The sequence below is a fragment of the Amblyraja radiata genome, chromosome 1 (genome assembly GCF_010909765.2).
Source record: "Amblyraja radiata isolate CabotCenter1 chromosome 1, sAmbRad1.1.pri, whole genome shotgun sequence".
NCBI classification, from domain to species: Eukaryota; Metazoa; Chordata; class Chondrichthyes; order Rajiformes; family Rajidae; genus Amblyraja; species Amblyraja radiata.
The window spans coordinates 159544896-159560312 of record NC_045956.1 but is presented as its reverse complement, the minus strand read 5'-3'; the positions used below and the strand labels follow the sequence as shown (position 1 = coordinate 159560312).

Below are 15417 nucleotides of genomic sequence, written 5' to 3'. Positions count from 1 at the left end.
TTTTCAAAAAGATCCCGACGCTAAAACGTCATCTATATTTGTTCTCCAGAGATGCTGCCTGACCCGCTGAGTAACTCCAGCACTTCTTTTGTAAACCAGCATTGATAGTTCTTTGTTTCGTCATAAGTTTTAGGATTGTTTTGAATATGGATAAGTCTGGAGTTTGCAGGAAGGTACCAAATTGGAGCAAGACAAATTACAACATTATTAGGCAGGAACTTGGACATTGGGAGTAGTAGTTACTGGGTAAGTCCACATGTAATGTGAAGTGCAAGCCCAGAAAGGGAATTGGAAACAGTAGACCCTTTTAAATTTTAGTTGTGTTGACGAGGGTAAAATTACAGATGACAAAATTTTGTATCATTCTCAAAATTTAAGAACAATGGAGAGCATTGGGATAATCAAAATCTGATGGGTGAAAATGGTGCAGATTTTGTGAAAATGATAACGGAGCAGAAAGTAAGTAGTCTCTATCATGGCAGGGAATATGAGGCTGGAGAAATATTGTTCTGAGTCATATAGAAAGCCAAGCCTGCAAGGTTCAGCTGGTGTCAACAGGGGAATAAACAGTCTGTGATAAAGAAAAATCTTTCTGTAGGAGCCAAAGACAACAGCTTTAACTTCAGCTCATCCAGAACTGAATGTTCGTTAGTTAGTTAGTTTAGTTTGAACTTTGGAAATTCCTGATTTACAGTACCGTTGAAGCATTTTCAGCACATGGAATGGGCAGTTCAGAAGGCACTCCACCTTCTAAAAAATAGACTTGCAATAAATACAAGCCTAAAGAGCAATTATATTTTTAGAGCAAACAAGAGGCATATTTGAATGATCAAAAGAGATGGCAATGAGGTAGAAATGTAGTTCAAAAGTAGTTTTGTGAGATGAAATTTGGAACAGGCAACAGAAGTAAAGGCATATTTTACTTCAGGCAGGCAGCATGTAGCTGAGGAGGCGGCAGCCATGTATAGGTACTTGGGAATTTCCACAGATAGTAGGTATATCCAGCATATTCTCTATCTACCATTGGATAGGCTAAGAGTAAAAAGTGGTGACCAGGATAGACATGGTGGTGAAGAAGGCATTTGGCATGCTTGACTTCAGCAGACAGGACATTGAGTACAAGAAATGGGACATTATGTTAAATTTGCACAAGACGTTGGTGAGACAGCACCTGGAATATTGTGTGCAATACCGGTCATCATGCTAGACACAGGGCATGATTCAACTAGAAACGGGTTCACAAGGACATTTACCATGACTGGAGAGCTTGACTTTTAAGAGATTGGATCGGCAGAGATCGCTTTCTCTGGAACAAAAGAGGTTGAGCAGTCAAGAGGCTGATAAAATGAAGAGGGGCACTAATAAAATGGATGGTCACCGTATTTTTCCCCCAAAGTAGGTTTAAGGTGAGAGGGGAAATATTTAAGGGATACCTGAGGAACAGGGTTTTGTACACAGAGGAATGTGGGCTTTCGGACCAAGTTGCCAGAGGAAATAGTAGATGCCAATGTTGTTATAATGTTTAAAAGACATTGGATAGGAAAGCTTTAGAAGGATCTGGGCCAAATGTAGGCAAAATGGACAGCATAAGAAACCACCTTGATTGGGATAGACAATTAGGAGCAAAGGGCCTGTTTCTGTGCTGTATAACTCTATGTGTCTACTCAGATTGTTCTGACGGAGGATGGTGCAGTCAGCTAGGTCAAAGGAACAGAATGATCAAGTGAGTGGGATAATGCAGTGCAGTTCCAATATCCTTTCATTCAACTTTTTCTTTATTCATCTAACCATCTCACATTGAATGTCACCCGTTTCTGCCTCACGCTGCAGATCTGGTGATTACCTTATTATCCTTCAGCTTGCTAGAAAATGAAACCAACTTTCTATGGTCATTAGTGCTTGCGTCCGATCTTAGAAGCTTCAGAAGAAGCCACATAAGACTGAAAAAATTCTAGCACGCACAAGGAGACAACTGATTCTTCTGGGTGTCTTCAATGCCAGGGTTGGAAGGAGCATAATCCCCTAACCTTAATGCCTCACCTTAAACCTATATCCTCTGGTTCTTAATTCCCTAACCCTGAGAAAAAGAGTGAGTGCATTTACCCTATCTATTCCCCTCATGACTTCATGCATCACTGTATGATCACCCCTCAGCCTCCTGCACTCCAAGGAATAAAGTCTGAACTTTCTCTGCTAGATGCAGGAAGATTGCTCCCGATGTTGGGGAAGTCCAGGACAAGGGGTCACAGCTTAAGGATAAGGGGGAAATCCTTTAAAACCGAGATGAGAAGAACTTTTTTCACACAGAGAGTGGTGAATCTCTGGAACTCCCTGCCACAAGAGGGTAGTCGAGGCCAGTTCATTGGCTATATTTAAGAGGGAGTTAGATGTGGCCCTTGTGGCTAAGGGGATCAGAGGGTATGGAGAGAAGGCAGGTACGGGATACTGAGTTGGATGATCAGCCATGATCATATTGAATGGCGGTGCAGGCTCGAAGGGCCGAATGGCCTACTCCTGCACCTAATTTCTATGTTTCTATGTTTCTCAACCCTCCCTATAGCTCAGCCCCTCAAGTGCTGGCAACATCCTCGTAAATCTTCTCTGCACTCTTTCCATCTTAATGGCATCCTACCTATAGCAGGGTAACCAAAACTGAACACAGCAATCCAAATGTGGCCTCGCCAACATCTTGTGCAACTGTATCATAACGTCCCAACTTCTCTACTCAATTAACCTGACAGATCAAGGCCAATATACCAAAAGCTTTCTTTGCCACCCTTCTACCTGGGATATCATATTCAGGGAACTAAGCACCTGTATTCCTAGATCCTTCTGCTCTGCAACTCTCCCCAGGACCCTACCATTCACTGTGTAGGTCCTGTCCTGGGTTGACTTCCCAAAATGAAAATATGTATGCTTAACCACAACTCTATCCTTGACACAAGGGCACTTAATTCCATCCAACAACAGCCTTTCAAGGTCAGACTTACCACCCATTCATCCTGGAAGTAAAATTTGTTATATAGGGGAGATTAGAAAGCTACATGAAATCAAGGACATAAAGAAGAAAAATTATCATAAGAAAATATTGGAAAATACTGTGGCCATAAAAAGTGATGCAATGAAAACAGAAATATTATTCCACAACAGTGCAATGTTGCCTATCAGCTAAATCCACTGTACTGCTCTTTCATCAACAACAGAGTAGACAAAGCGATACAGTGGCACCAAAGTTTCTGAGCTCACATGGAGTATTTCAGATAAAACCTGACATTCTTTTACATTTTGCAACCAAGATAAACAGAACTGGCTGACAGTATGTCTGCAGTGAGGATTACTGCCCAGCCTGGATGCAGATAGCTGGCTGGCCAAAACTGACAGAAGGAGAGAAAGAAAAAGCTTGCTGAACACTAAAATGGAGCCAAATGTTTTGGGAATTAGTCCAGTCATATTCTGGAGCTTGGATCTAGCTTTACTTCTATCAGCTATGAATAGGGAACAAATCGCAAGACATAATTATGCTTATGCTATCATGGTTTACTCAGTAAAAGGGTTTGCATTTAAACATCTTACCAATGCAGTAATACAAAGTTAGCAGAGACTATTTGCTTGGAAGGCAAACATTTACATGATCAGACATCAATGCCAGATTGATGAACACTCTGCTTCTTGCAAGGATACCACCTCTTACTCTCAATTTCTCTGCCTCAACTGCATCTGCTCCCATGATGAAGTTTTCCACTCTAGACCAACCACAATGTCCTCTTTCTTCAGTAAACATGGTTACTGAACCATCTGTTGTTGTGGATGGATCCGTTAGCCATGTCTGCTCTATGCCCTGCAGTTCTGCTCTTACTCCCCCTCCCCGCAGATGGAACAAGTTTCCCATGGTCTTCACTTTTCACCCCACCGTAATCCAACCACCAGTAACATTATCTCATCCCCACCTTTTTCCACAGAGAACATTCATTCTGCAACTGCTTGGTTCACTCAACCCTTTCAATCCAAACCGGCCCCTCCTCAGGTACTTTCCCCTGAAACCGCTGGAGATAAAACATTACCATCGACAAATATCCTATAATTGACATATTGGCCAAAAATGTAACAGAACCGGATGCATAACTACTGTCACGACAGGCAGTCCCTGGGTTATGAAAGAATTCCGTTCCTGAGAACAGATCGTAATACAAATTTTAAGTTGGAAATGGAGAAGAACAGTGTGTGGAAGAGGATATCAGAAACAGCCAGGTTAAGAAAGCAAGCAGCTGCAGGAAGAGCTGGTGCCAGCCGGCCTGACTCTGTGAGTCAGCGAGTGAGTCTGCTCAGAGCTCCCAACTCTGCTCAGCTGGACACAGCCCACCATTGTTGTGGCACATTCATATGTATGTATGACCATAGTCAGGTAATCTGGGGAGGGCCTATATAACAGCCGAGCAGTCTGAGGCTAGGTATTCTGCATCAAGTTAGTTATCTTCTGAAGTTTTCTGCTTATGTGCAAGACAAATCAGAAGGCTGGAGAAAATATTTTTCACGAATGTGTAACCTGAACGTTCAAGAAAACTCAGGATGAAACAGTGCAGCCATTAACTAAGCAAGTACTTAAACAAGCACTTTTCCATGGTTGCTATTTGTACTAGCTACTAAATGCATATGCAGCGATTTGAGGAAACTTTTTTTTAAACAATATCCCCAAATTTATGACAAAAATGGAAAATTATGGGCAATGACCTAGATTAGACCTTTAACAACTTCCAGCATCTGGTGGATGACGGCGGGCAAGATGAGTCATGCAGATGATGAGGAAAATTGGCAGGGTATCAGCGATGCAGTGGTTGGGTGGGGGTGAGACGGGCAGGAAAAGTCATGGTCCAGATGAAGAGATCGGTCAGAAAAATAAGGGGGAGGATAAAGTTGAATGGATAGCTGTGTCAGCTAAAAGTTAGCTAGACAGCGGGTATGGCTGCTGATGAAGCCAGCTTAGTTGGGTTAATAACGGGATGTATGAAGTCACACAGATGATAGCGCCAAAGGTTGGCAGATGATTTTAAAAACAAAGGAACGATAATTTGTAAAATAGATGTTGTTGCTTTAGAAGCTAAATATTTTGCAACATTAAGTGGTCTACTTATAAAAAATCACACATCTATTACATCGTAAAGCCCCTGTGACTCCAGTGAATCAGCAAAGAAAGTTAAAGAATTCCTAATTTATGGAAACAAAAAGTATGTAAAGGGAACTGAGAGGTCACAAGTTGCTGCAGCCTCAAAAAGTCAGGCAATGGTGAGAGACAAAACTGACCAGAGATTGTGGGGGTAGTTGGGGTTGGGAAATCAAAATACTGAATTGTTTTAATTTAATAAGAAATTACAGCCTGAGTATTCAATGGACTGGAACGTTCTTATCACCAGCTGCTAATTCTGAAAGAAACTGTCAGTGATATCCTCCATGCAGGTCTGCTCATCTGACTTCCATTCCTGCACCTAGATGAGCAAAAAGTGGGCCTCAGCACATTGCCCCACACAGCCCACTCTGCCCCTGGACTCATTTCCCAGTCAAATCACAGTTCAAACTTTGCGACCATTCATTTGAATGGGGGTCAAACACCTGATTAAAAAGTATTTGTTTAACTATTTGCATTAAGTAATTTCTCCTGTTATGATGTTCCAAGTACATTATAATAATATAATTTTCAAGGAGAATAGGAAAAATTACAGGCAATTCAAATTTCTTTGACAACTAGAACTGGGAAGTGCCACATCGATCCTGACATCCAGTTGCTTTCAACTGCCTCATAGGACCATTACAACAGTTAGGCATCGAGGTCAATTGGAGTAAAATATCTGCAAAATTGTAAAAAAACAGAAGTGCACATGGGCAATTGCAGGCAGTGGGCTGAATTAAGCACAAATCAGTCAACTAGTTTACATTATTAGAATACACTTATATTTATTGAACTATGGTCCTAATTACAATTACTGCTCCATACATTGACAATACATAATAGAGCAGAATGGCAGATTTAAAGTCCAAAAATAATACTGCAAATTTAAAATGAAAGAGAAAATGCTTGAAATATTTAGAACAGGCAGTAACTGTGCAGGTCTAATGTAGGTGTCTTTTTTATCTAGGTGTTCAGGGATGATGTAGGACCAGGGAGATGGCATAAAACGTGGACCTGTTGTGGCAGTGGATGAACTGCAGTGGATTACGTTTGCTTGGTAGGCTGGATTTAATCTGGTCCATAACTAGCTTCTCAAAACACTTCACGACGGTGGATGTCTAGGCCACTGGGCAGTAGTGACCAAAGCATGAGATCTTGATTTTCTTTGGCACCGGGATGAAAGTCGTCCTCTTGAAGTACGGAGTAGGGAAAGATTAAAGATGCCCGTGAACACTCCAGCTGGTTGGTTGGCGCAGTTCCTAAGACCGCGGCCTGAGACTATCCAGGTCAGTTTCTTTCTGTGGGTTCACCCTCAGGAAGGTAGTTGTAACTTTTGCAACAGTCAAGTCTAGTCAAGTCAAGTCGATTTTATTTCTATAGCACATTTAAAAACAACTCTCGTTGACCAAAGTGCTTTACATTAGTGCAGGTACTAACATGCTACAAACAGTGGTACATAGATCAACAATACTTACATAAATACATACAGCCTATGTAGAACCTCAAGAAAGGCTTGAGAGTAGATATAAGTTTTAAGTCTAGACTCTTTTGAGTTGATGGAGGGGGCAGTTCTGATGGGAAGAGGGATGCAGTTCCATAGTCTAGGTGCTTCAACCGCAAAAGCGCGGTCGCCCCTGAGCTTATGCCTAGACTGCGGGATGATCAGTAACCCCAAGTCGGCCGATCTGAGGGACCTGGAGGTGGTATGGTGGGTAAGCAGATTTTTGATGTAGGTGGGGGCGCCTGTAGGTGGGGGCAGGGGCTTTGTATACATAAAGAAGAGGGCTTGAAATTGATTCGAAACCGCACTGGGAGCCAGTGGAGAGAGGCCAGAATCGGGGTGATGTGGTCCCTTTTTCGGGTGCCCGTCAGGAGTCTCGCTGCGGCGTTTTGGAACAATTGCAGGCGGGACAGGGATGATTGGCTGATGCCAGTGTAAAGGGAGTTGCAATAATCAAGGCGGGAGGAGATAAATGAGTGGATGATCTTTTTATGGTTTTATTTTAGCTATCGTCCGAAGCTGGAAGAAGCTAGCTTTTACCACGGCATTGACTTATTTGTCAAATTTCAACGAGGAGTCAAATATCACGCCAAGGATTTTGATGTGAGGTTTGAGTAATAGGGTAAGGCTTCCAAGGCTGCCTACTATCGTTTTGATGGAGTCCAAGGGGCCGAGTAGGATGATCTCAGACTTACTCTCATTTAGTTGAAGGAAGTTCTGGGCCATCCAACACTTTATATCCTCGAGGCAATGGATAAGACTTGATCGGTTGTTGGTTTTCAAGGGGAGATAGAGTTGTGTATCGTCTGCATAGCAGTGGAAGGAAATGCCGTGCCTTTGAATGACTTGGCCTAAGGTGAGCATATACAGGGAGAAGAGAATGGGGCCAAGGATGGAGCCTTGTGGAACCCCACAGCAAAGACTGGCTGGGGAGGAGAAAGAGTTGCCTATGTTTGTAGAGAAAGTCCTACCTTTGAGGTATGAGATGAGCCAGCTCAGGGCAGTGCCATCAATACCAACCCCGTACCAAAGACTGTCAATTAGGATGGTGTGGTCGACAGTATCAAATGCTGCGCTGAGGTCGAGAAGGAGCAGGATTGCACAGTCGCCGGAGTCAATGGTGAGCAGTAGGTCGTTATGTACCTTCAACAAGGCAGACCGTGCTGTGGTGGGCCCTGAAACCTGTTTGGAAAGTTTCCAGGGTGGTATTTTGGTGTGGGTAAGGCATAAGTTGATTTAGAATTACCTTTTCAAGGACTTTTGAAAGGAAAGGCAGTTTGGAAATAGGTCTGTAGTTGCTAGGCAAGGTGGGATCTAGGTTAGGTTTTTTCAGGAGGGGCTGGACCACCGCGTGCTTGAAGCAGGTTGGAACAGTGCCAGTGGCCAGAGAACTGTTGATGATGGCGAGGATGCTGGGACCGGCTATTGCAATGACATCCTTCAGAAGGGCAGAGGGGACAACGTCAAGGGGGCAGGTTGCAGGTTTCATAGTGGTGACCAGCTTTACAAGGGAGGGTAGAGTAATGGGTTGGAAACAGTCTAATTTTGAAGGACAGACCAATGAGACAGCTAGGTCACCGATGGGAGAGGAAATATTGGTTCTGATGTTCTTAATTTTTCTGGTGAAAAATGTAATACATTCTTCGCACTTAGCAGGGGACTCAGCTAAGCTGGTACTGGGGGCAGGACATATGATAGAGGTAATGGGACTAAAAAGGACCTTGGAGTTATGGGTGTTTTTAGAAATAAGGTCAGAAAAGTATTGTGTTCTCACAGACTTTACTGCTTCCTGGTATTTGAGAAGATTGTTTCTCAGGAGTTCAAAGGAAATTTGAAGCTTATCAGATTTATACCTCCGTTCTGATTTTCTGCACTCTCTTCTTAGGGCTCTGGTGGTGTCATTGAGCCAGGGCCAGCCTTTAGGCTTAGGCTTTCTCATTTTAAGAGGAGCAACAGAATCCAGGATGGAAGAGCAAGTGGTATTGAATAAAGAAATGAGGTAATCAGTGCTGAGATAGAGGGGAGACGCCTCGATGGTGCAGATGTCAGGGGTGGCTATGAGAGCCTCAGAGAACGTACTGGCAGACGAAGAGTTTACGTAGCGGCAGTAGCGAGCAGGGAGATGGGATTTTGAGGGAGAGAAAGGCAGAGATGCATCGAATATAATTGCACTATGATCAGACAGACAAGCATCAATAATTTCTGTATTACAAATTTGGAGACGAGACGATAGCATGAGGTCGAGTGTATGGGCAAGCTTGTGCGTGGGTCCAGTGGTAAGTAGAGTCAGATTGAAGGACTCAACCAGGTTCATAAATTCACTCACAAGAGGCTTAGTGGGACAGCAGGCATGAATGTTAGTCACCAAGAATCAGGACCCAGTCAAATTTGGGCAACAAGCTAGCGATAAGATCAGCAAATTGTGAGATAAAGTCCTTATGCATTTTTGGTGGGCGATACACAAGAACAATTAAAAGTGGACAGATTAGACCAACTATAATTAGTTGATGTTCAAAACTGGAAAATGATCAGCGTTCAGAAGGCAGCAGTTGAAATGCTTCTTAAACACAGTGACTCGGCCCCCACCGCGACCGGAGAGCCTAGGCGAGCTGAAAAATTTACAGTTATCAGGACAGAGTTCCACGAGTGGAGCAAGCTCACCAGGATTAAGCCAGGTTTCTGTGATCAGTAGGAAGTCCAATCCACGTGCGGTGAAGAAGTAATTGAGGATGATGGTTTTGTTCAGCAAGGATCTCGCGTTGATCAGGGCCACTTTAGCAGGGACTGCAGGTGAGTTGTGGTCCGGTAGCAGCTCCCAAGCCAGCGGGCGGAGGTTCAGGGAGACCACGCAGCTGCGCTTCACAGATGGCCTGGCTGGGAGCCCACGGGCCGACAGACCGGGGACCGGGAAGATCGACCGGAGAGAACTATACCTGGGCTCGAGGGACCACCGATGGATGGAGCGGTAGGGCCGACCAGATCCGTCTTCACAGTGCTGGGCGAGGTAAGCTGATGTTGAGCGGGCACGATGACCCTGAGAAAAGGCACACTCAAGTCTTGCGGGATGGATGGCATTGACCTGTTGTCCTTTTGCTCAAAGCGAGCATAGAAAGCATTACGTTCATCAGGGAGGGCCGCACTATCACCAGCGATGCTGCCTTACTTCGCTTTGCGGTCAGTTATAGTATAGTATTCAGGCCTTGTCACAGTCTGCAGGTGTCCGAATTATTATACGGGTACTTAAGTTTGTCAGTAGTGGGTATATGGAATGAGCTACCAGTGGAAGTAATATGGACAGGTACCATAACAACATTTAAAAGACATTTGAACAGGTGCATGGATAGGACTGGTTTAGAGAGATATGGATAAAACGCAGGCAGGTGGGACTAGTGTAGATAGGGCATCTTATTTGGCATGGGCAAGTTGGGCATAAGGATCTGTTTCCGTGCTTTGAGACTCTATGACCCCAAGTCTGCCAGGGTTCTTTATCATTACATATCAACTGAAATCAGTGAATAACAGATGAAAATGAATTTCACTGTAACGTCTTTATTATTACCTAGCTGACTAATTGTTCCTGCCACATACAAAAAATGTCTGTTGAGAAAGATACCAGAGGATGAAAAGCACCTTAGAATAAAATATCAGAAGGAAGTGGCATACTAGCTATCAATTGAGAAGCAACTGAAAGTAGGTACTTGCAATTCCTCCAATCAAACATAAAATACTTACATGCTACACCAGATGCTAATCCATATAGCAATCCATTTCCTACAGAGGTCTGCTCAAAAATCTGAGTTCCTTGAGGTGGACACTTCTCTTGTCGAATGAAGTTGTAAAGTAATGTTTTGACAGTCCTGCTAGTGTTCTGAAGGCTGTGAAAAAAGGTAGGGTGTGGATGGTTAAGGGAAGCGGAGGGAGAGGGGGGGAAAAAGAGAAAAGTTCATTTATCTACGAGCAATATCCCAATCTATTATTAATACACTAAAAACCAGTTTCTACTTGTTTGTACCTCCCAATTTGCCAACAATCAGCCACACCAACACAAAAGATCAAGATTAATTCAGCACGAATCTAATCCATCGCAAAATAAGAGTTTCTGAATTCTAAGTTAAAAAAACAGACTGCATCCACTAAACTGTACGAGCCCAGAATGAATAAATCACCATGGTGACTTTCTTCAACTGCACCCATTGTGTTCCTCAGCGTTTCTTAAAATTAATCTTTATCTTTCCATCAGGACTTCAACAGGCACTTGCTAAATATTTAACTGCTTGCTGATTTTTCAATAAAGCATTGTATTTGAAATATTTTGGTCTGATAGATATCCTGGCTAATAAATCCTTATTTTTTGTGACAAACCCATTCTCTGTTGGATTAATAAACCAATAAATGCATTGTAAAATTATCCAAACATGAATTTCATTCATGAAAGATTTCTATTTATATTATATTTGCTTATATGGAAATAAGTTTGAAAAAGAAACGAACACAAATTTTATTTTCTATCCAGATCATCAAAGAAAGAATTCCTGGCCAGTAATGCAGCTTCTTAAATTACTTTACTACAAATAATCCAGTGTTGTTGTTTGAAACCTGTCCTATGACCTTTACAAACTTACTTCAGAACACAGAGCAATTATACCTTGTAACATAAATCTACATATTAGCAGTATTCAATATTATCTTCCTTGTAAAACAAGTTATTCTGATTTTCTTAAACAATATGAAGGAAATTTATTTGGTTTCATGACAACATCCTTGAACATCCACTTTTCAAGAGTATTGGTAAAATTTGTTACCTGACATCTTGTAAACTGAGCAACAATTGATAAATAACCAAAATATTAATGTGTTTGATGATTATTTTTTTTAGATTATCTCTTCCATTGGAAAATAACCTAGCCCTTGCAAATGACAGGCTACAGAGATGGGTAAGTGTGGTCCTGGATAAATAGATCACACTCCTCCCTCTTGCATATATGTGGAGTATTTGTGCTCACTCTTTGACTGCACTGGTTGTCCCTTGGTTTGCTGGTTTTCTGACACATCCTCACGTCATCCTAGTAGGGTGTTGTTGCCAAATATCCCTGCATGTAGAATAATGGCAACATCAAAAAGAATCATTGGGGAGTTGATAGAATTGTCCTCGAGATTGTTTTTCAGTGCTCCAGAGAAATGAGGGTAATTGATCAAGTGTTTCCACTTTGGCAGGGAGAGAGAGTAGAGACTGAGACACATGAGAGCAGGTTGAAAAAACGAAGACAACAAAAGCTACCTTACATAACACTGTAAAAGTGAGTATCAGAAGCAGGCAGATGTTCACTCCACTGCGAAATCTCAAGGTATGTCTACTTTGAAGAAGTTCTCCTCTCTCCGAAGACAGTTTAGCAACCTTCTCTCTCACTGCCCCCCCCCCTCTGTGGTTCCTCCTTCCCTCCAACTCTACCACAGCCTACTGTCTCCGCCTCTTCCTTTATTTTTCACCCCCCCCACCCGACAGTCTGAAGATGGTTCTCGACCCGAAACGTCGCCTATTCCTTCTCTCCATAGATGCTGCCTCACCCGCTGAGTTTCTCCAGCATTTTCGTATTTTTCCAGCATCTGCAGTTCTTTCTTAAACGGTGTGGTTACATAGATCTGTTTTATCTTGTTCTTCTTTGTGTTGATAACGTGTGCCCACAAAAATAAAACAACAAATAGCACGCAGGAAGCATTTTTGACAATTTCAGGAAATGCCATCAAATTCCAGGAAATTTGGGATTCTATTTCAGGAAAAAAAAATTTGGTCCAAACAATCTTATTCTGTGTCATTATAAATATAAAATTATTTATTCCTGCTTTCGAGATATAAGCTCCCTCAGATTTACTCCCCTCTGAATAGTAACCGGATAGTTGTAATGTTGATGTTTTCTGTAGCTGCGGTGTTCAGAACCAGGAAGCAGAGCCACAACATAACAGGTCAGCCATTCAAGATAGAGAGAAATTAAACTTCTTCCCCCAGAATGTCATGAATCTTAGAAATTCTCTACCCAATAACTGTGGAGGCTCAGTCACCGAGTATATTAAACACAAAATGAGATTTTAATATTAAGGAAATCAAGGGATATGGATATATTGCAGGATAGTGCAAAGCGATATGAGGTCAGCAATTATCTTATTGAATGGTGGAACAGACACGAGGGCAGAATGGCCTAAACCTGTCTGTTTTTTTCATGCTTTACAATGTTAAAAATGTAATATAAATACAAGTCTTTGCTGTCAGAAGCCAGGAATCATATGCAAGATATCGTGGTAGGAGATGACAGCATGAAATAAATGAAACACTTTGTATAACCATGTCGTCACATGGTTCCATTAAAAGATCTTAAGACATGGTTCCATTAAAAGAGCTTAACATTACAGCTCGGCATTTAATACTATCATCCCCTCCAAACTGGTTACCAAACTCGCAGAACTGGGTCTCTGCGCATCCCTCTGCAATTGGATCCTCGACTTCCTCATTCACAGACCAGTCTGTTCGTATTGGTGGAAATGTGTCAGACTCGATAACAATCAGCACGGGAGCACCTCAAGGCCATGACCAATAACAACTGGTGCAACCCTGGAAATATCAAGATGCTTTCCCGTTCCTGCTCGCCGGACCTGGAGCACCTGACGATCTCATGCCGCCCATTCTATCTTCCCCGGGAGTTCGGCTCAGTGATCGTCACAGCCGTCTACATTCCACCGCAGGCGGACACCGACATGGCACTATCGGCCCTACACGATGTGCTATGTCGACATCAAAACAAGTACCCGGATGTGGTTATGGTGGTGGCTGGAGATTTTAATAAATCAAATCTCAAGAAGGTCATGCCGAACTTCTACCAACACATCACGTGTGCCACCAGGGGGGAGAGAACTTTGGACCACTGCTACACACCATTCAGGAAAGGCTACAAGGCCGTTTCACTCCCTCCCCTAGGAAAATCTGACCACGCTGCCATTTGCCTGTTGCCGGAGTATAAACAGAGGATAGTTCGGGAAGCGGTAGAGACGAGGGACGTAAAGCGGTGGTCCGACCAGTCAGAGGCCTTGCTGCAAGATGCACTGAGTGATGTCGACTGGAATATGTTCGAAGCAAGTTCCAGTGACGTCAGTGAGTTCGCGGAAACAGTCACGGACTTCATCGCAACAGTAACCGACAACATCGTCCCCACGGTAAGGGTAAGTACCTTTCCGAACCAAAAACCCTGGGTAGACAGGTCTGTTCGTGTGGCCCTGAATGCTCGCACCGCTGCCTACAACTCGGGCCTGGCATCAGGAAACATGGAAGTCTACAAGGCAGAGTCCTACCGACTGCGAAGGGCGGTGAAGGACGCAAAGAGAAGGTACAGAGACAAGATGGAGTTACAGATGGAGCAGCAGGACACCAGAAGCCTGTGGCAGGGGCTACGGTTTGTAACCAACTACCGGAGCACCCCTCCCTCATCCGCAAGTGCCGGCACCTCCCTAGCTGATGACCTGAACTCCTTTTACGCTAGTTTCGAGAGGGGCAACACCACTCCAGGTCTGCCGACTATCGACAATACCGCCAGCGGGCTGGCTACCGAAGCTGAAGGGAGGAATGTGCACACATTCTCGCTGTCCGAGCACGACGTGAGGAGGGCTCTGACACGGGTGAACACGAGAAAAGCTGCAGGCCCCGATGGCATCTCGGGGCGAGTACTCAAGTCCTGTGCTACGCAGCTAGCTCCAGTGCTCACGACATTATTCAACCTCTCCCTGGACAAGTCCGTGGTCCCTGCCTGCTTCAAAAAATCCATCATTGTACCGGTACCAAAAAATGCCTCCCCAGCCTGTCTGAATGACTACCGTCCGGTGGCCCTTACCTCGGTAGTCATGAAATGCTTTGAGAGGCTGGTGAAGAAACACATCTGCGCTTTCCTCCCTCGGAACATGGACCCGTTGCAGTTCGTATACCGTCCGAACAGATCCACGGACGATGCGGTCTCCCAGGTCTTGCACACCGCTCTCTCCCATCCGGACAGCCAGAAGGGGGGCTACGTGAGGATACTGTTCATAGACTACAGTTCAGCCTTCAACACGATAGTCCCCACCAGACTAGCCGGGAATCTAATGGAATTGGGGCTCAACACCTCCCTGTGTGCCTGGGTCCTGGACTTTCTCACCGCCAGGCCCCAGGTAGTCAAGATGGGAGGGAATACATCAAAGTCCCTCACCCTGAGCACAGGATCGCCCCAGGGTTGCGTCCTCAGCCCCCTATTGTACTCCCTGTACACACATGACTGTGTGGCTAGGTTCAGCTCCAACTCAATAATTAAGTTTGCTGATGACACTGTGGTGGTGGGCCTGATCTCAGACAACGATGAGAAGGCCTACCGGGAGGAGGTGGCTGGTCTAGCACTCTGGTGCCAGGATAACAGCCTCCTCTTGAACATCAAAAAAACGAAGGAGCTGATCATGGACTTTAGGAGGGCACATCATCCGAGGACGTACACTCCATTGAGGATAAATGGGGATCCTGTGGATAAGGTGAACTGTTTTAAATATCTGGGAGTCCACATCTCCGAGGATATGACATGGGCATCACACGCCTCAGCACTCGTGAGTAAGGCAAGGCAGCGCCTTTACCACCTCAGGCAATTGAGGAAATTCAGAGTGTCTCCGAGGATCCTCCAGTGCTTCTACGCAGCGGCGGTGGAAAGCATCTTTTCCGGGAACATTACCATCTGGTTTGGGAATTGCTCTG

At 44.1% G+C, this 15417-nt stretch overlaps 1 protein-coding gene across 3 annotated transcripts in view; it reads right to left on the bottom strand.

Moving 5' to 3' along the window:
• dym (dymeclin) overlaps nt 1-15417 on the bottom strand; it is a 327900-nt gene that overhangs the window by 211735 nt on the left and 100748 nt on the right. For all 3 annotated transcript variants that reach the window (XM_033033648.1, XM_033033656.1, XM_033033666.1), the window contains one exon: nt 10395-10537. In XM_033033648.1, the coding sequence (XP_032889539.1) occupies nt 10395-10537 (143 nt within the window). The remainder of the gene's footprint in view (nt 1-10394; nt 10538-15417) is intronic.